The sequence below is a fragment of the Phycodurus eques genome, chromosome 5 (genome assembly GCF_024500275.1).
Source record: "Phycodurus eques isolate BA_2022a chromosome 5, UOR_Pequ_1.1, whole genome shotgun sequence".
Classification (NCBI taxonomy): Eukaryota; Metazoa; Chordata; class Actinopteri; order Syngnathiformes; family Syngnathidae; genus Phycodurus; species Phycodurus eques.
The window spans coordinates 14107583-14125863 of record NC_084529.1 but is presented as its reverse complement, the minus strand read 5'-3'; the positions used below and the strand labels follow the sequence as shown (position 1 = coordinate 14125863).

At 40.6% G+C, this 18281-nt stretch overlaps 1 protein-coding gene across 5 annotated transcripts in view; it reads left to right on the top strand.

Annotated features, from left to right (window-relative positions):
* Positions 1-18281, top strand: part of slc1a2b (solute carrier family 1 member 2b) — a 36194-nt gene that overhangs the window by 8920 nt on the left and 8993 nt on the right. For 3 of the 5 annotated variants that reach the window (XM_061677606.1, XM_061677604.1, XM_061677607.1), the window contains exons 2-9: positions 7606-7745; positions 10894-11046; positions 11779-12029; positions 12882-13029; positions 13143-13269; positions 13426-13659; positions 13749-13943; positions 17097-17231. In XM_061677606.1, coding sequence (XP_061533590.1) covers positions 7606-7745; positions 10894-11046; positions 11779-12029; positions 12882-13029; positions 13143-13269; positions 13426-13659; positions 13749-13943; positions 17097-17231 — 1383 coding nt within the window. Of the gene's footprint in view, positions 1-3550; positions 3827-7605; positions 7746-10893; positions 11047-11778; positions 12030-12881; positions 13030-13142; positions 13270-13425; positions 13660-13748; positions 13944-17096; positions 17232-18281 lie in introns of those variants that run through there. The other 2 variants (XM_061677608.1, XM_061677605.1) reach the window with 1 other exon arrangement.

The window sequence follows — 18281 nt, the reverse complement described above, 5'->3', positions numbered from 1 at the left end:
AGACTGTTAGCACGTAATTAGAGCTGAACTGGTCACATCTGAGAGACCTATGCAGACTACAACACGAGCCTCGGGATTCCCAGAGGCTCTGTCTCTAATCACTGCCTCATTACGAACACAAAGGGAAACAAAGAGAAAAATTCGAGGATGCTGACGGGTAGAGAAATACCCTTCAGTCGTATATCGCCAGATTGGGAGATTGGACGGTAAAAATGGAAGTGAAGAACATTGTTGTGCAATGTTCAGTAATGATGAATTGGAAGTTGGTGTACATGATGTTCAGTCACACAGCTGGGATTGTGGGTGGAACTTCAAAGTGCACTAAATCTTCGGATGTGTTTTCCACAAGCAAGATGGTCAGCTCCTTCAGCACCAGGTGGTCACTGACCATGGTACTGAATTCTTGCCCTGCTGACAATCTTCGAAGAATTGCCACAAGTGGTCAATTGTCATGACATTGGAATGGTGCACACTGATCTGTCCACAGTGTTAGATGTGCCGGCAGAATGATGAGATCCTGTGTCAGTTATGTGACATCAAAGCAGTGCAACACAGTGTAATAGTACGACAGTAGTAGTAATAGACAGTGTAATAGTGTAATAGTACGACAAAAAGAAAAAGGGGAGCATTACACATTTAAACAAAAGACAACATTGAAGGACATCCCTCATTTTGTGTTCTTTTTGTTCTAACAAAATGCGATAGAGGAAAAAAATGTTTTGTGTTCTTGCCATCCTCTCATTGTCGTTTGACAGCGACATCACTCTGTCCACCAAACAGCGGAATATAATGAGTCTGGCATTACCCTTTAGATACTTTTCCACGGTCATCTAAATGGCAGAATACTGAAAATGCATTGTCCATTTCCATGACCATAAGTGTCAATGGCAAAAGCACTGACTCGGAAACGCTTATGGAGACAACGTGAGCTCGTCATTGTCAACTTTTCAGCTTGGAAAGTACAAGAGAATAAAATGTTTTCATATAAAGTCAGAAACTATCTTTCTTTGTACCTCAGTAATCATTTTTATGAGTTACTAGTTAGTATTTTGAGTGGGAAGTAGGCAAAGTATACTGCATATTGATAATTATTTGTGGAAACAATATTTATCATAGCAGTTGTGGTAGATATTTTAGCAATACATTAGAAACACCTATCGGTGTGACGCTGTACAGGTTTACAGCACTGTGAACAACCAATATAAAGCATATTTTTTAATTCATACTTCTATGATGATCTCCATCAAGATTCCCATTGTATTTGTATTGGTGGAATTGTTTCTTATTGGACAGACCTCTAGGGTTTCTAACGCTGTTGCCACTTAGTGTAAATCCATGCGCTGATCAAAAGGGCTCACACCGACAGATGTAATCAACCAGATTTCATAACTATTATTAGTTTGCATCACAAATGTTCTCTGGAAAACCATCTTGGAGTATAAAGTGTAATTAAAAGACATACTGACAAAGCTTCCATTTCTTTAGATGCTGGAATTTATCTCCCACTCCCTATGCACGGCACAACCTGTAGTGTTTGCTGAGGGCTTCATTTTTCTTTTTCACAGCTCCTAGGCCGCCAGAATGCACGAGCCCATTTCTTCCCACTACATAACAAAGTAGCTGTGAGGCCCAGCGGGCCTAGATATATCCGGAGTCCTGGCCGAGCTCCACTTGTCTTTACTTCACATTATATTGTGATGCTCCAGTCATGAGAATGGGCATTGGGCCTCAGAGACACCAGTGGGAAATGTGTATTCTTATTTACATCTTCCTCAGTGCGCTTGCTTTCCAAAAAGCACATTTGACCAAAAAAACAGACATGTTTTGTACAAATGCATTAGTTAGTTAGTTATGTACTCAAAGCTGCACTGATTGTGTTCTATAGTGGATTTAAAGCACCGATTACTGACACATCTAATTCACTGCACTCTTTTTATATGAATGCTATTTTCTCATTCATGTATTTGCCATTGACTAATGCTGTACCCCATCCTTAGATTGCAACCCTGTTGGTGTATGCTAAAGTTTGTGTGCTGTGTGTATTTGTGTGGCTGGGAGCATCCTCCTTCCCCTTCATCCCCTTCTCTCTAAGCTGCAAAGTGTTGCCAGGACAACCCCTTGTGGTCCAGCAGCCCTCAAAGCCAGCACTCAAGGAACCTCCATACACTGGGAAGGCAGCATAAAATCGGGATAATCGCCGTCGATTACGACTCACAATGAGCCGCAGCTTTTGAAAGATTCATTCATCTTGAGAAAAAAAAAAAGGTTGTGGAGGAAGAGAAAGAAGGGGCGTCTTGGTCCCGCCGTTGCTCTCCCACGGTGGGCACAGGCATGACATCAGTGGCCTGAAAGAACCAGCGTGCCCATTACCCTCCCCTCTCGCTACATTCTTATATTCCAATTTGAACCCGGCCCCCCCTCCCTCCCGTTTTTTTCTCACCCCTGCCAGTTTAGATGCAGTGCTTGGCCGGGTAACTTGGGGCCACTTCCACTGTTTGCTTGTGAAACAAAGCCCCTCAAAAAAAAGAGAGAGGAAACAGAACGCTTCACATGGTACCAGCCAAGAGCAGCGATGGCCGCCTCCGCCTGCCCCTCTTCGGCCCCTCTTTTGGCTGAGGTGAGGTGGGGGGATCGCAGCAACCCCTTTTCTCCAGAGCGTCTCCCTGTAACCCCTTCCTCTCTGTATCCCTGACTCTCATATAAAAATGCTCCATTTTCCCTGAGAGAGTCTTCTGAATAAGTATGACATGGCAAGGGATTAAGGATGAGTGATTTCTCATGACACAACCTTTGCCGGCAAGGATGACATTCACCGGCTTTTGTGGTGCAGCCGGCCATTTGTTTGAAGAGGAAATAGCTTTCCAACACATTTCCCTAATTAGAATAATGTGATACTGCTGAATGCTATGCGAAGTCCCATGCTGCTGGGAGACGAGAGAGAAATCAGCTTGAGTCCATCCTCACATGAATCACGATGGTCATTTGTGCTCTGGGGTTCAAGTGAGGGTCTTTTTTTTTTGTCCTGGGATTTAAAAAAGACATGAATTGATGGTTTACCTTCATGTGCCATATCTGTTTCTATTCCCTGCTCGATGATATATACATTTTTGCTTTTATCGCCGCACAGACACAATACTGCATATTGTCGCATAACCGCAGAGCATTGTAAGCATGAACTCCTCCCACCTGCTGTCCACCGGGATGGCAAACATTACTGCTGTTAAATCATCCTTTTCAGCAAAATGTCTGCTTGTAAAGCTCTGCATATTGAGCCATTAGCGGGCATCATTATTGCCGTATTCCACAGAGATGGATCAGTCTGGGAGTGGGGATTACAGTGTCCAGGGAATGGAGGCGCCCAGGGATTGTGCTCATAAACTCACATATTAATTTCTCACTCCACATCCTATTTATTTATTTATTTATTGATGTATTTATTGTGTGTATATATGTGTGTGTTTGGCAGGGGGTGTTGGTAGTGGAGTCATGAGGTGGGGGCTTAGTTTCGGAGTGGGTGGGGGTCTGCAGACGTCAGGACGGGGCAATTCAGGTGGTCCCTTGCGGCGACTTGTTCTGCGGTCTGATCCGAGTGGACTCTTGCTCTGTGGATGCTCAGGAAGAGGACATCTGAGCGCTAGCAGCACATCTATGCTGGCTGCCGCCAACAGCCATACCGGGGAGCCTATCATCTGCTGCTAAACGTTCGTCTTCGTTGCATGGTGCCGTCGTGATTTCACAGAGACTGATTCGCTATTTGAATACCAAAGCTGGACAAGTGACCCTGGTCAATGTATATAGCTCTTACCTCATCTCCACCTGAAATGAAGTAAGTCCATTCGGCATTGACACGTTCAGAAAGGTCAGGGGTGAGTTGTGTCACTTTAAGCTTTAAACGTAGAGTTTCTTAATTCAGACAATCATGAATTCATTGCTGGCTTTGTTGCCATGTACAATAAATCTGACAAAGATCTCAGCCAAGACTAATTGATTTGTTCATCTGAGACCTTTCCCCCCTTGTGTATGTGTGCACACACAGGCGCATGCGCACCTGTATATAACATGGTAGTTGATTCATGAGGTTCTGTGAACAGCTAATAATAGCCAAGACAGATTTATTTACCACATCAAGTTAAATGATTTTCTCAGGACTACACTAACCGAAAATATTTCTTTTTAAGCTTGTGTCACTATAATCGCATACTGTATCTGCTCCTAACACAATTTACATTTATTCAAGTTTTCAAGACTTTTACAATTTCCCTTTGTCAAACTCTTTATGATAATATACATATATAATATATATGTATATATAATATACTTATATATTGTATGTCTGTACTGCCAAAAATGATTGATAAACGGTCCAACATTTCGGTAATAATAATAATAATAATAGCATTTATTTACAATAGTATTATTATTATTGTCTGGCTAGAAATGGCATACAATGTGGCAATAGACTGTAAGATTTTGTGAGAAGACATACTGAATGCAGTATAAAATCTGCCATTTCAATTCTAGTTTTTATTTTGATCTCAATGATTATTCTCTCTCAAGCCATTTCCAGTGTTCTAAATTCAGAGTTAGAATGCTCTAATATACCAAAAGACACAAAGATCCTTGAGAATGTTACAAAGGATTGCATTTCACAAAACTGTCAGATCCGTGATATGAATCATATTCAATTTGTAAATATAATACGGCAATATTTTCCATTACAAACCCACACATTTCAGCCATAAGATATAACCCCCCCCACCCCCCCCAAAAAAAAACAAAAAACATCAAAATTTACCCAGGTTATGAATAATAACTTCATCAAGTATAATTTTTTACAAGTTCGTGCTGTCATATGTCTTGGTGAGAAGGTTTCTAATGAGAGGCTCATGACAGAATAATATCCGACCTCCATGACATTTAACATATGCTTCCTCTCTCTTCACTGCTAAAAATAATGAAAAAGGGAGAGAAGTGCGAAAGAATTTAATTAACTCATCATCACTCTTATGGAATGGAATTCGGCAGTACTGCTCATTTTTCATCTCTATTTTTCTGTGCTCTCACTAATTCAGCTTTCTTTGCCTTATGTACGAAACACAAGCCGCGGTGCAGTATAATGGGAATGTTTTGCCGTCTGTTTGCATGTTCATTCTGTATTTCACACTTCACTTTGAAGTTAATAAGAGGAGATCGGAACACTCCATCTGTGTGCCTGGAAGCTGCCCAGGTGGTCTTCCTATAGTCAATCTCACAGCAATACACAAAGCTTGAGGAGATGTGTGAGCTTGCTCATGTGTGTGTGTGCGTTTGCGTGTAATAATTAGTAGATCCCCAACTATTCACGGAGGATACGGACCAAGCCCAACCGCGAATAGCGAATTTCTATGAATAAATGATGCACCCCTAAAATTGGTTATCATCACAAACTATAATAATCCCACAAACTATGATCCCATAAACACTTCAACAGCATTTCAAATACTTACAAACATTGCTTTACCCTTAAAAATAAAGCGCAGAAAACTTTCCCTAAAGCACACCCTTTTATTCTTGTAGTGTGCCCTGCATGGCAAACATGTTTGTGACATCTTCCAGACACAAACTTCTCTTTTTGTTCTTCCTGCTGCGATTATTTGTATCTTGAATTCAGTGCTTGCTCTGTATGAAGGGGTTCAATCAGATGGCAAGCTTTATTCCACAATATAAGCTCATATTCACAACTCAAGGCAACATGGCCCTTTGGGTGCGTTTGGCACCACATTCTCACAAAACATCCTGTAGCCAGTAAAGTCAGGCCTTCAAAACAAAAAAATCCTGGCAATATTGCACCACACACTCCAAGATAATATATGACAGAGAAGTGCTTTTCGACATTAGAAAACTCACCTTGTGCTTTCTCTGGACATCCTGGACTATTGATTTCTGTCAAACTGGTTACTCAGTGCATTCCTTGGCAAACCTGTTAGCCCCCCCACGAGCAGCTCAAGCACCTCTGGTGATCATCTGGCATGAGGCTAAAGCACCAATCCTGAGTGGATGAAGCAGACATAAGCTGACGTAACCAAGGCGGCGTAGATGTGGCAGGTTGCATGCTAAGCTAAATCTATGGATCAATAACAAAATGCCAGACTCAGCCACACTCCAGCTACATAATGTGTGTGCAGACATTCAGGTGATAGAGAAATACTGCTCAACGAACATTGAAGGGCTGATGATAAAGTGCAGACCCTTTTCAATGTAGTCTTCATGGTGGACGGTTACATCCCACCCAGTCTGACAAAACTACATCGTGAGCTCTACTGCAGGACATCATAGATAACCACGAGGCTACGCACCGATGTCATGTTTGTTGCAGCAACAGGTTACGAAAAATCAGGAATAGGCAGATTTTTCTGCAAATAACGAAGGATGGGCAAATTTGTGAATGCCGAAATGTGAATGTGCAGAGGTCCATTGCACTTAGGTAACAACAATAAGACCATGAAAAACCATTCCATTGTTAGGAAGTTTTCACAAGGCGGCAACCCCCCTGCATCTTTCATCGCTAATAAAAAAAAACACTTGACAGGAGCATATTGTAATTTACCAGAGCTTCATTTCAAGGAAATCAAGAACAAGAGCACAGTGAACAGCTGGGAGGGGGGCGGGTAGTGGGGGGTTTGTACAAGGACAAGAAAATAAAAATGTTCCTCGCTGAGACTTTTATTTCGGCCCTGAACCCCAGTAGTGAGGTCAAATGTCGGAGTCACATTATTTCTCTGCAGTCCATGACTGCTGCCATTGCAATGGGATTCTTGCAAATGAAAGGCACCGTGAAGACGTTTCCATCTTCTGTCAGACTCAGAAGAACAATCTTTTCGGTGCCATTTTTGGCAGTGTCTTTCTTTAAAACAACACCATTCTGCACCTTAGCAACCTTATTATTGAATTGTCACTGAAAAATCTATTTTATTTTAATTTTTTTAAATAACTGACATATTTAGATCAAATCTTCAGAACTTTACACATCTTATGTGCGTATGTTCTTGATTCAAACAGGGAGAACCTATATTAACAGTACATCGCAAAATTTAAATTTGTGGCTAAGGTTTGTTATTTTCCAAACCAGATCTCCATACAATACAGTTTAAATAAAAGACTACAACATTGCCACTGTATCGGAAGTGTTAATGGCTGAACTGTTGCAATGGATCACATTAATAAAGTGTCCTGCCGATTACAATATGGCACACTAGAGACCATTAAGGATCTGCTTTTATTAAACTGGCTCAAGTGTTTTGAGCAGCATCTCAATAGGCTGCAACTTTACAGGCGGCACATTATCGTCATCTTCCATCTGCTGGCTGCCATAGCAACTACGAAGGGTAATATGGCTATGACAACTCACCATCACACTTGAATGATTTAACAGTTGTTGTTTTTCTCCCCAACAAGCAAATGCTTTGATTTCTTCTGCATTTTACATCGTGAACAATAACAGCTGAAAGGATTTGCCGATATGACTTACAGTACCTGTATATAACGATTGCTGATGCTGTAAGGTGAGAGTTTTTGTTCAATGATACTGCATTGGATGACCATTTCATTGTCTTCTCCGTGTTTCAGTGCCAACAGTATGCCTAAACAAGTGGAAGTGAGAATGCACGAGAGTCAACTCGAGCCAATAGAGGCCCGGCCTCAGTCCAAATGTGCCAGAGTCTGCTCCAAGCTGTTCACGAACCTTCTGCTCACACTCACCATCCTTGGTCAGTACCGAGGACATCTTTTTTTTATTTATTTATTTTTATGCTAGAGATCTCTTTGTTCCGTTAGGTCCATGTAATGGGAGCAGGCATCTTTACAGTTATGACATACCAGACTGGCTGTCCTGACCTTTCCCCCCTCCTCACCACCTGTTGCAATTAGAAGCTCTCAGCAGCATCCACACAGTCACCCATACAGTCTCTGGTGGTGCATAAAAACTGTTGCGATTACAACGGGGTCACTGCATTAAAAGGGATTTGTTTTGACACTAGGAAAGGGCACCGATGCAAGAATGTAAGGCCTGCAGCCACATATTGCATTTGCATTGCAGTATTTGACAACTACGTTGCCTGCCTCACGCCACCTTAAATGCAAATGTGCTGTACGTGGAAAATGCATGGGTGTAAATTGTGTTTTTTGTTTTGTTTTTGTTTTTTTGTTTGAGCATGTGTACATCCCACCCCACTAGGATGCAGAGGTGGAAGTTACAAGTAAGTCTAAAGTTACTGTAGCAAAAACCAAGCAAGTCAAGTTGAAGCCCCACTTGTTTCCAAGCAAGTCGAGTCAAGTCATCACTTGGGCTAAGCGATTCAAAAATCAAGTCATACAATCTTGCTCAGAACAACATGTACAATATGGAATGAAAACAGTTTTTTCTCTGATCATAATACAAAAACTATATATAAAGGATGAAATAATATATAGAAGTTGTTGCTTCATATGCTGTGGCGGTAATCGTAAAAGAAAATGTCATTACTACATAATGTAAGTTTATTAGCTGTGTTATAGCGAATTACGTTAGACTATGTTTTATAACAGTTTAACAGTTTCTTTAAAATCTTGTGAATTTGGATGAATTAGAATTTTGGCGACCCTGCTTTAATGTGTTATATGAAATTAGTTAGCAGATTGCCAACGGTTGTTAAAGCTGTGAATGTGTAAAGGCTGAGTTCTTATGTATGATTAGGTGAGAGTGCCAGGTGGCCGTGCGCGAGTGGAAGAAGGGAGAGAGAGTAGCAAGACAGTGTGTGTGTGTGTGTGTGAGTGTGTGTGTGTGTGTGCCTGTGTGCGTGTGTGTGTCTGTGCCTGTGTGTGTTTGTGTGTCCGTGTCTGTGTGTGTGTGTGTGGGACAGGGCAGGTGATTAGAGCAGATACTAAAGTTCTGTGTTGTGGTTTTTGGTGTTGAAAAAAAATAATTTTCTGTAAAACAAATAAACAATGTTGAACATGTTGATTTTCAATTATAAACAGGTAAGACCCTACATTATGTGTTCATTAGTCCTTGTCAATTTCTGGCCTATTTTTGTAGACGGCGCAATTGCGTTCAAGCGTAAAAACTGGAGCATTTTGAACTTCGTGCAATCCCAATTCTCTCTGTGTGGGTTTGCCAATTTTGTAGACCCGTCCGCGCCAAACTGGGCATATGAGCACAGCGATGGGTTGCCTTTGCAGATGCGCTCGACAGAATGAGAATTTGGTGTCAAAAATTCAGTCTAAACTTGCGCTTGCTCATACCACGTCTAAGATTTTGGGAAGCTGGTGTAATACGATTTTAGTTGATCAGGGCGCATGCAGGCAGAGAGCCACGCGGGCTCCACGGATGTGTGGTGGATGACAGATGTAATTCAATCCCACATACTGGCTGGCGCGCAGCAATTGGGGGCGCGGGGGTAGCCCAAGAACAATCGTTGGAGGGGATATAATTCAGCGGTCACCAACCTTTTGAAATGGAGAGATACTTCTTGGGTACTGATTAATGCAAAGGGCTACCAGTTTGATACACACTTCTGAAATAGCAAATTTTGCTCAAATGACCTTTGATGATATGTTATTATTATATGATAATCATTTATGTGAAGGCACTGATCATGTTAATGACTTCTCACAATAATTAGGAAACTGATAAATATCAATATGCAACACTTTATTTGTATAAATCTCTGCCAGTGTTTACATTTTCAAATGACCACTTCTACAACATTCACAGAAAATCTAATTATTATTTTTTTTAATTAGATCCATCCGTGTTTAAGTCTAAGTCAAGTGGAGTCTTTCATGAGTTTTCAATTCAAGTCAAGTCATGTGGCTCGAGTGCCCCACTTCTGCTTGGCAGTTCGCTCACGAATGGAGTGAGCTCGCAGCATCATTGATCATGTGTCACGGGGCGCATAAGAGCCTGAATGGGGATCTTGCAAATGGGCCAAAGAGAAGGCACAGGAAATCAAGTGCCATCCCAAAACACTTGCGCGTCAGGAATCCACCGGAAGGAGCCCCACTGGAAGATGGCTTGAGGGCAGCTTACAAAAGATGGCAGGCTTTCCATTCCAGCGTGTTCGAAAATGTTGTGATCTTTGGCAGTAGAGGTTGAAGGGGAGGAAGTGCGGCACTGGGCTGGGGTAGGATAGGGATGGGGGGGGGGGGGGAGGCGATGTTTGAGGAGGGTAAATTGTGTTTTGGTGAGATAGGCAGACCCAAAAGCCAAACCCTAGAGCTAACAGAGTGGGCACATACAAATTGCACTGTTTTCAAGCTGATGGTTAAGTAAGGGTGGTCTGATAGAAAGCAAATGCTTAGAATGGCATATATAATGGTTTTTAAATTAGGCTCTAACTATACTTATTTGTTTCCCATCTTCATTGTTATTGTATCTAGAACATTTAAAAAAAAATCTTGGCTCTCAAAACAATATATTTCATCGTAAACACATTTCCCGTCAGTATTATCCTTTCAACCAACCACTTTATTTAAGAACACAGAAAATTATATGCTTTTTATTGCTTAGTCACTTGACATCCCAGGCCGTGGTTACCGAGGTAACAATGTTCCACATCATTCTTCCTTCAGAAGAAGCTCCAACAATGCCCATAGTTTAACTCCTGCCTGCCAGTGGAATTCTTTCAAGCTCCATTGTGTGCTTATCAGTCCTTGGCACTTGTTGTGTGACTGCAGCTCGACAATTACTTACGAATACAAGTACAAATCATTCTTTATGGAGGAAATTCTTGTTTGTTTTCTATTTATACCATCAAATATCTGAACAAAATGATAACTTGAATAGAAGCCCCCAATATGACTTTTCCATTGCTTCACTGCCAGTTTGCCTGCATAAAGCCATTTACTGCAACATCCCTCCCTAACTGTCTACTTCAGGTGTGATCTTAGGAGCAGTGTCAGGGATATTGCTTCGTGTTGCCTCCCCAATTCACCCAGACATAATCATGGTCATTGCCTTTCCTGGAGATATCCTCATGAGGATGCTGAAGATGCTGATCCTGCCTCTTATCATCTCCAGTTTAATTACAGGTATGCCAAATATACAATCAATTGCACTGTTGAAAGTCGATGACACGTTGTGTGTTATCTGTTTCAGAACTGGTTGTGTGTTTGATTTATCAGTCTCGGTAGTTGTCACATACTTTACTTAAGTAGTTCAGAAAATTCACACCAACCTCACTTAATTTGGACAATCTGTTGAGGTTCAATCGTGTTGCATTGAAAATTCCACCTTTACAAAAATAGAAATGCTCAACTTTGGCTCCTCAGAGGATGTGCTATTTATAATCTTTTGTGGTTAAAGTCTACCAATACACTATATCACAATGAGAGGTCTTTCAAATATTTTTCCACCTTGCATGTAGCAAAATAGGGGAACCCAAAAAGATTGTTTTTATCAAAGGCAAGATTTCAGGACACAGTTGTGTTCAGGATAAAATTAGATTATGTACATGCATATACTGTTGCGGCTGGTAAGTAGGCTATTTGCTGATGCTACTATTGCTACACACACACACACACACACACACACACATATATATATATATATATATATATATATATATATATATATATATATATATATATATATATATATATATATATATATATATATATATATATATATATATACTACAAACTATAGATGAATGTGAAATGTAAACACAGCATCTTCATGTGGATGACAAACCAAAAGGCATTCATCATTCATACATAGCCGATGAAAAGGTCAGCACACACTCTACCTTTCTCTGGCTGCAGGACTGGCTGGTTTGGATGCCAAATCTAGTGGTCGTCTGGGTACCAGAGCAATGGTCTACTATATGACCACCACTATTATTGCTGCCATCTTGGGAGTCATACTAGTGTTGGTCATCCACCCTGGAAACCCCAAACTGAAGGAGAATCTTGGAGAGGGAGAGAAGAACGATGATGTGTCCAGCTTGGATGCCTTCTTTGATCTGATCAGGAACCTGTTCCCAGAGAACCTGGTGCAGGCGTGTTTCCAACAGGTAGGGCAACAGTGTGGAGAAACAAAAACATCCATCCATCCATCCAGTTTCCTGCATATCCTGGCCAGGGTTATGGGTGAGCTGGAGCTTATCCCAGCAGACTTCGGGTGAGAGGCAAAGGAGAAACACAAACTTTAGTGCTGATATTGGATTGACTTACTTTTGGTACTCTCAGAGGGGGAACAAAACATAAGATTTTAAAGAGATGAATTTAATCAACAATGTGGAAGGCACTTCAAACAAAAGAGCATCCTCTGAAACCCTAATAGGAACAATTGGTGCATTTTTGTCTGAAAAAAAAGATCCACCACGTACCTAGGTAGGCTATAAAACAGGAAAACTACAGAACTCTCCTACTGTCTGATTTCTTCCAATGACAAGGTTATACTATAAGTTGTGTGTTACCAGCTGCGATTTTCCTCAACTGAAATTGTAGCTATATGCATCAGAGAATAGCTTCAGTTTCTTTCAGTTTGACTTTCGTCATGTCACGTTTGTGCTGCCACTTGTTGCCATGGAGAGTTCATAGGCTCGTGATTGTTATTCATGCCGACAGCGCCGTGCACCTGGACAGAGAACTGACAGGCACAGCAAGTTAGATGGACACACAGACTAAAGGAATTCATCGTTATAAGGGGACTTTCAAATTGAACCAATAGTACTGTATTACATCTGAACTAAGTTTTTTTTACGAAAGAAATTAAACCAGCATTATGTACTCACGCAAAGTCGCAGTGAGCAAACGAGAGAGTGAAATGAAAAAAGAGTGACAATATGTATGAACTTTAGGTATTTTTTTATATAGAGTATCAATCATCCAGATGATCACTGAATGTTGAAATTCCACCTCAGATCCAGACGGTGACTAAGAAGGTGGAAGTGGTTATCGAGGAGGATGTCAATGCCACCACTATGGAGGGCTTGTTGGCAAACATTACCAAGGAGCCACAGTTTGTCGTTAAAAAATCCCTGCAGTTCAAGAGTGGAATGAATGTCCTGGGTCTGTATTAAGTTACAAAGTCTGACAGTGATAAAATGGTTTTGTCTGATTCCATTTTCCTCTCCTGTCCACTTTCATTCAAATTCTGACAGTTTTGTGACTTTCCCTCACAGGTCTGATTGGTTTCTTTATTGCATTTGGCATCTGCATGGGCAAGATGGGCGAGAGGGCCAGACTGATGATTGAATTTTTCAACATTCTCAATGAGATTGTGATGAAACTTGTCATCATGATCATGTGGTTAGTGTTGAAAAAAATACTATTGACTTTAAACTGTTTGTGTTGCTTATCATCCACTGTCTTTTGTTTAACGGTGTTAAAAGACTTCTTGGTCCGTTGTTAAGATAATGTTAGGTTATATTATATTTGCATATAAGCCTTGTTTACTTTTGCCAGGTATTCTCCTTTTGGTATTGCCTGCCTGATCTGTGGTAAGATCATCTCCATCAAGGACTTGGAGGTGGTGGCCAGGCAGCTGGGAATGTACATGGTCACTGTGATTGTTGGCCTCATCATTCATGGAGCAATCTTCTTGCCGAGTATCTATTTTGTAATTGTCAGGAAAAACCCCTTCAAATTTTTCTTGGGTATCTTCCAGGCCTGGATTACTGCCCTGGGCACTGCATCAAGGTCAGTATGAAGGACCATGAATTTCTGCATCCTTCCATGTGCTTTAATATTCAAACTATTAACCTAAGATAAAATGTTTTTACTCTTAGTGCCGGCACACTGCCTGTTACTTTCCGCTGTCTGGAAGAGAATTTGGGAATTGACAAAAGAGTCACTCGTTTCGTGCTCCCAGTTGGTGCCACCATCAACATGGATGGAACTGCTCTGTATGAGGCTGTGGCTGCCATCTTCATTGCCCAGATGAACGGTGTCCACCTGGACCCCGGTCAGATTATCACTGTTAGGTAAGAAACCCCACATAGTGATATACTGTATTGTGCCTAGAAGCATCTTTTACTTTAAACGTTACCACAAATTACCACTCAATAAATACAGTAATAATAATAATAATGATAATAATAAACAAAATGTTATAGAATTGGGACGAAAGATGAAAAAATTCATATCAAAATTATGACAAAAATTATCATGATTATCAATATGTAAACCATATTGCTAAAAGAAATGCAAATAAAAAGATCACAGATCCACACACCAAAGTATTGCAACACATTTGATTTGGAATACTAAAAATATAGACTGAGCAACGTTTTTTTTTTAATTAGAAAGTGCAAACAGCAACAGCCGAAGTGAATTTGCAATCGTTCATGCAAGACAAAATGTACTTTAAAATGACTTAAACAACAGAGATACGTTTAATAATAATGGGACTGTATTAAAACATAATATTAATCAAATGCAATTATTTGACTAAATAACCACTGTTTTTCATCCATCCATCCATCCATCCATCCATTTTCTGTACCGCTTATCCTCACTAGGGTTGTGGGCGCGCTGGAGCCTATCCAAATATCTTAGGTACTCCCATTCACACCTACGGGCAATTTAGAGTCTTCAATCAACCTACCATGCATGTTTTTGGGATAGGGGAGGAAACCGGAGTACCCGTAGAAAATCCACGCAGGCACGGGGAGAACATGCAAACTCCACACAGAGGAGCCCGAATTTGAGCCTCAGAACTGCGAGACCAGTCGTCCACCATGACCATTGTTTTTCATTTCAAATAGATTTGTTTTAGTGGATGAATAACCATCCATCAATCCAGTTTTATACCACTTATCCTAACAAGGGTCTCAGGCTAGCGGGAATCTACAGTAACTCCCTATTTTTTCTCCACGGCAAGAATGTGTGGACAGAGACTCTTTTTGTGGATGCATCTTTTTCTAACATTTACATGCAACATGTTACACTTAGGGTGAAACGACGGTCAGATCAGCCTGCAGTGTGGACACGGAGGGGGTGAACATCTTCCGCTATGGCTGCATATAGGAGGGAGTCTCAAATAACCCCCCAAAAGGTGCTAGATTGCTGCTAGTCACTGTTTTGAAAAAGAGTTAGAATTGAAGAAAATGTAGCTTTGTATCAAATCACCTCAAATACTGAAGTATAAAACTTGTAGTAGTTGAACCATAAGGATACAATTCCTCAGTTCTATTAAAAGGCAAACAGTGGTTGCCTTGTGAAAAGACAGAATAGTTGGGGAAGGTGGGAGTTCGAGCAGGAAAATGTAAAAAAAAAAAAAAAAAAGTTAATAAACATAAAAATCAGCAGAGCAAAACTCTAACATCTAAACTTCAAGCAAACAAAAAGGCAATGTTGAATGAGAAGACCACACAAAATCAAGGTTGAAATACAATAAGTAATTGTAAGATGAAGGCCACGTGAGCAGACTACAAGGGAAGGGAAAGAGCTGTGGCACAAGAGGTGGAACAAGCAGATTAAACCTGGTGAAACTATTGACAGAGACAAGTGTTACAACACACACAAAAAAGCTTTGGACACAAATAATTAGAAACAAGGAGTTCCTAAAAGTCCCAAGTGAACAATAACAGGACAGAGACAGAAAAAAATACACAGTGCAAAAACTACCTGTCTCTCAATTTTTTTTTTTTAAATGTACTGTAATTAGCCTGAGTTCTGTAGAGAGAGTCAAGGCTGGGTGTCCTTCAGCTTGAGAATTCATTATCACATCTCTCTACCAACTGGTAACTGAAACCTCTCATCTTTCATGAGTGAACCTCTTAACATAAAGCATCCACTTTTTAGTTGCTGCTATTCATACTAGTGTAGTTCAGGGTTGTAGCGATTTCTCAGCAACAGTCATTTTCTATATAAGGCTTGTGCAGGAATTAGGATTTACACGATCAGGATTTATGGGGCCAATCACCGATCAGCGAGTTTAAAAAAACGATAACCGATCACCGATACGATCACAAGATGGAGCAATGTGTCTATTTAAATGACCTGTTCACTTACTGTATATACTTGTTTACTTTATTGCCCAAAAAAATATATTTACAATAAATAATGTATCTTTGTTCTTCTATGTATGCCAGTGAGGCATAGTGACAGACAGAACAAATGAATGGTCTTCTATTAGATGGCAGGAAGTACATACAGTAATTAATGTATCCACTTTTTGTGACATTTTTGTTTGTTGGTGTGCCGTGACATTTTTCAATTGTAAAATATGTTCCTTGGCTCCATAAAGGTTGGAAATCACTGCTCTAGTCAGGTCGTGTATTCTAATCAGTCAGGCCAAACCAACATTACAACATGACAGAAATAAAGGGTGCTAACTTACTGTCATGAAATTACTTTATTTGTAATTAAATTATTTCACCCACAATGAAACTTTAGAGCATTGATTCGACAGAACGGCAGCATGTTTACGCACAACCGTTAGTGCTAGCACTCATTTGCTAGGCTACATAACGTTTTGCTGCCTGCTTTCGAGCCGTATCGTATTAAAAGTACGTGAACATATCTCAAGCAAGCCTTAAACGAACGCCCTCTCCTGAGCACCGGTGACCACCACCACACGTTTTCCATCATTTTGTGCTTATGATACGCTCTTGTTGTCATCGCCACGGTAACGAGTGTATCCGGTCACATTTGAGTTGACAAGATAAAGCCCAACGATCGTAAAAACAGAATGCAGTGGTATCAGAATACAAGATTTTATAGCAGTAGTCTGACATAGTGCAATCATGAAAGACCAAATTTGTCTTGTAATCTGATCCAGGCGTTACGTGTTGTCTATCGCAGACGTGTTGTCTGTCCCACAAAGATGACATTATTTTATTTTATTTAATAACTTTATTGGCCGATATTTACAGTACTATGTCAAAAGACACGCGACAGGGCTAAAAATAAACTAGCTTTTGGATTCAAATATACGGTGCACGATGGCGACGCGGAGTAACCGATCAATGACATCATTGATCGGATCGGCGAATTATGACATTAAAGCCGATCAGCATAAAATGCTAAATATCGGCCGATACCGATCAGGTCGATCAGATCGATGAATAGTCTTGCAGGAATTAGGTGTTTGACTGTGTATTTGTTTTTCCATCTACTCTGTCTTTATTCAGCCTCACAGCCACTCTGGCCAGTGTTGGAGCTGCCAGTATTCCCAGTGCTGGACTCGTGACCATGCTCTTGATCCTGACTGCTGTGGGGCTGCCAACTCAGGACATCAGTCTGCTAGTTGCTGTTGACTGGCTTCTGTGAGTTTTTGGTTTTTTGGGGGATTTGATTTGTATTATTAGTTTAATGAATTGACATCGAATGTTTGCTTCCTTCTTCAGTTCCTTCTTATAAGGAAACAGTGGTTGTGATCCAACCATTTATCTTGGCTACATACCAGTGAAATTACAGGGTATTACCAACAGTTTTTTGGTGTCTGAGTTCCCAATTGGCTTCAGAACATTGTCATCAAATACCTATTTTAGTCAATACAATTCACTGCCTTTTATCACATTAATCATGACTGCCTCATAGACCAATTGGGAAAATAACATATGCCAGTCATGCTCCCTCGGTTGCTGGAGAGACAGCCAGTAGTGACTGAAAGAGGGACACTCACTTAGGAACGTATTTTGTGAACTGCCCCAGTCCCTCCTGTAGCAAAAAACAAAAAGAAAAACCACAACATGATGCTGCCACCCTTGTATTTCACAGTTGGGATGGTGTTCTCAGGCTTGCAAGCTTCCCCCTTTTCCCTCCAAACGTAATGATGGCCAAACAATTCAATTTTAGTTTCGTCAGACTACAGATTAAAAATTAAGGTCTTTGTCCGAGTGTGCATTTGCAAACTGTAATCTGTCTTTTTTTAATGTTTCTTTTGGATTAACAGCTTCTTCCTGGTAGAGTGGATTTTCAGCATGTCAGTACAGCACTCATTTCACTGTGGATAATGACACACTGTTACCAGCTCCAGCCAGGATCTTAAAAAAGTCTTTTTTCTTTCATTTTTGGGTTAATATGCACATTTGAGACCAAAGCACATTCATCTCTGGAACACAGAACGCGTCTCTGTCCTGAGCGATATTATGGCTGGACATTCCCATGGTGTTTATACTTTCATATAGTTGTTTGAACAGATGAAAGTGGCACCATTAGGCATCTAGAAATTGAGATTTGTCCAACCCCACAATTCTCTTCCAGATAGCTTGATAATTTCTTTGGGATTTCTCATAATGTTCCACAAAGAAGCAGTGTGTTTCAGGTGTGTCTTCAAATACAGCCACAGAGTATGTATTTAATTACCTCAGATG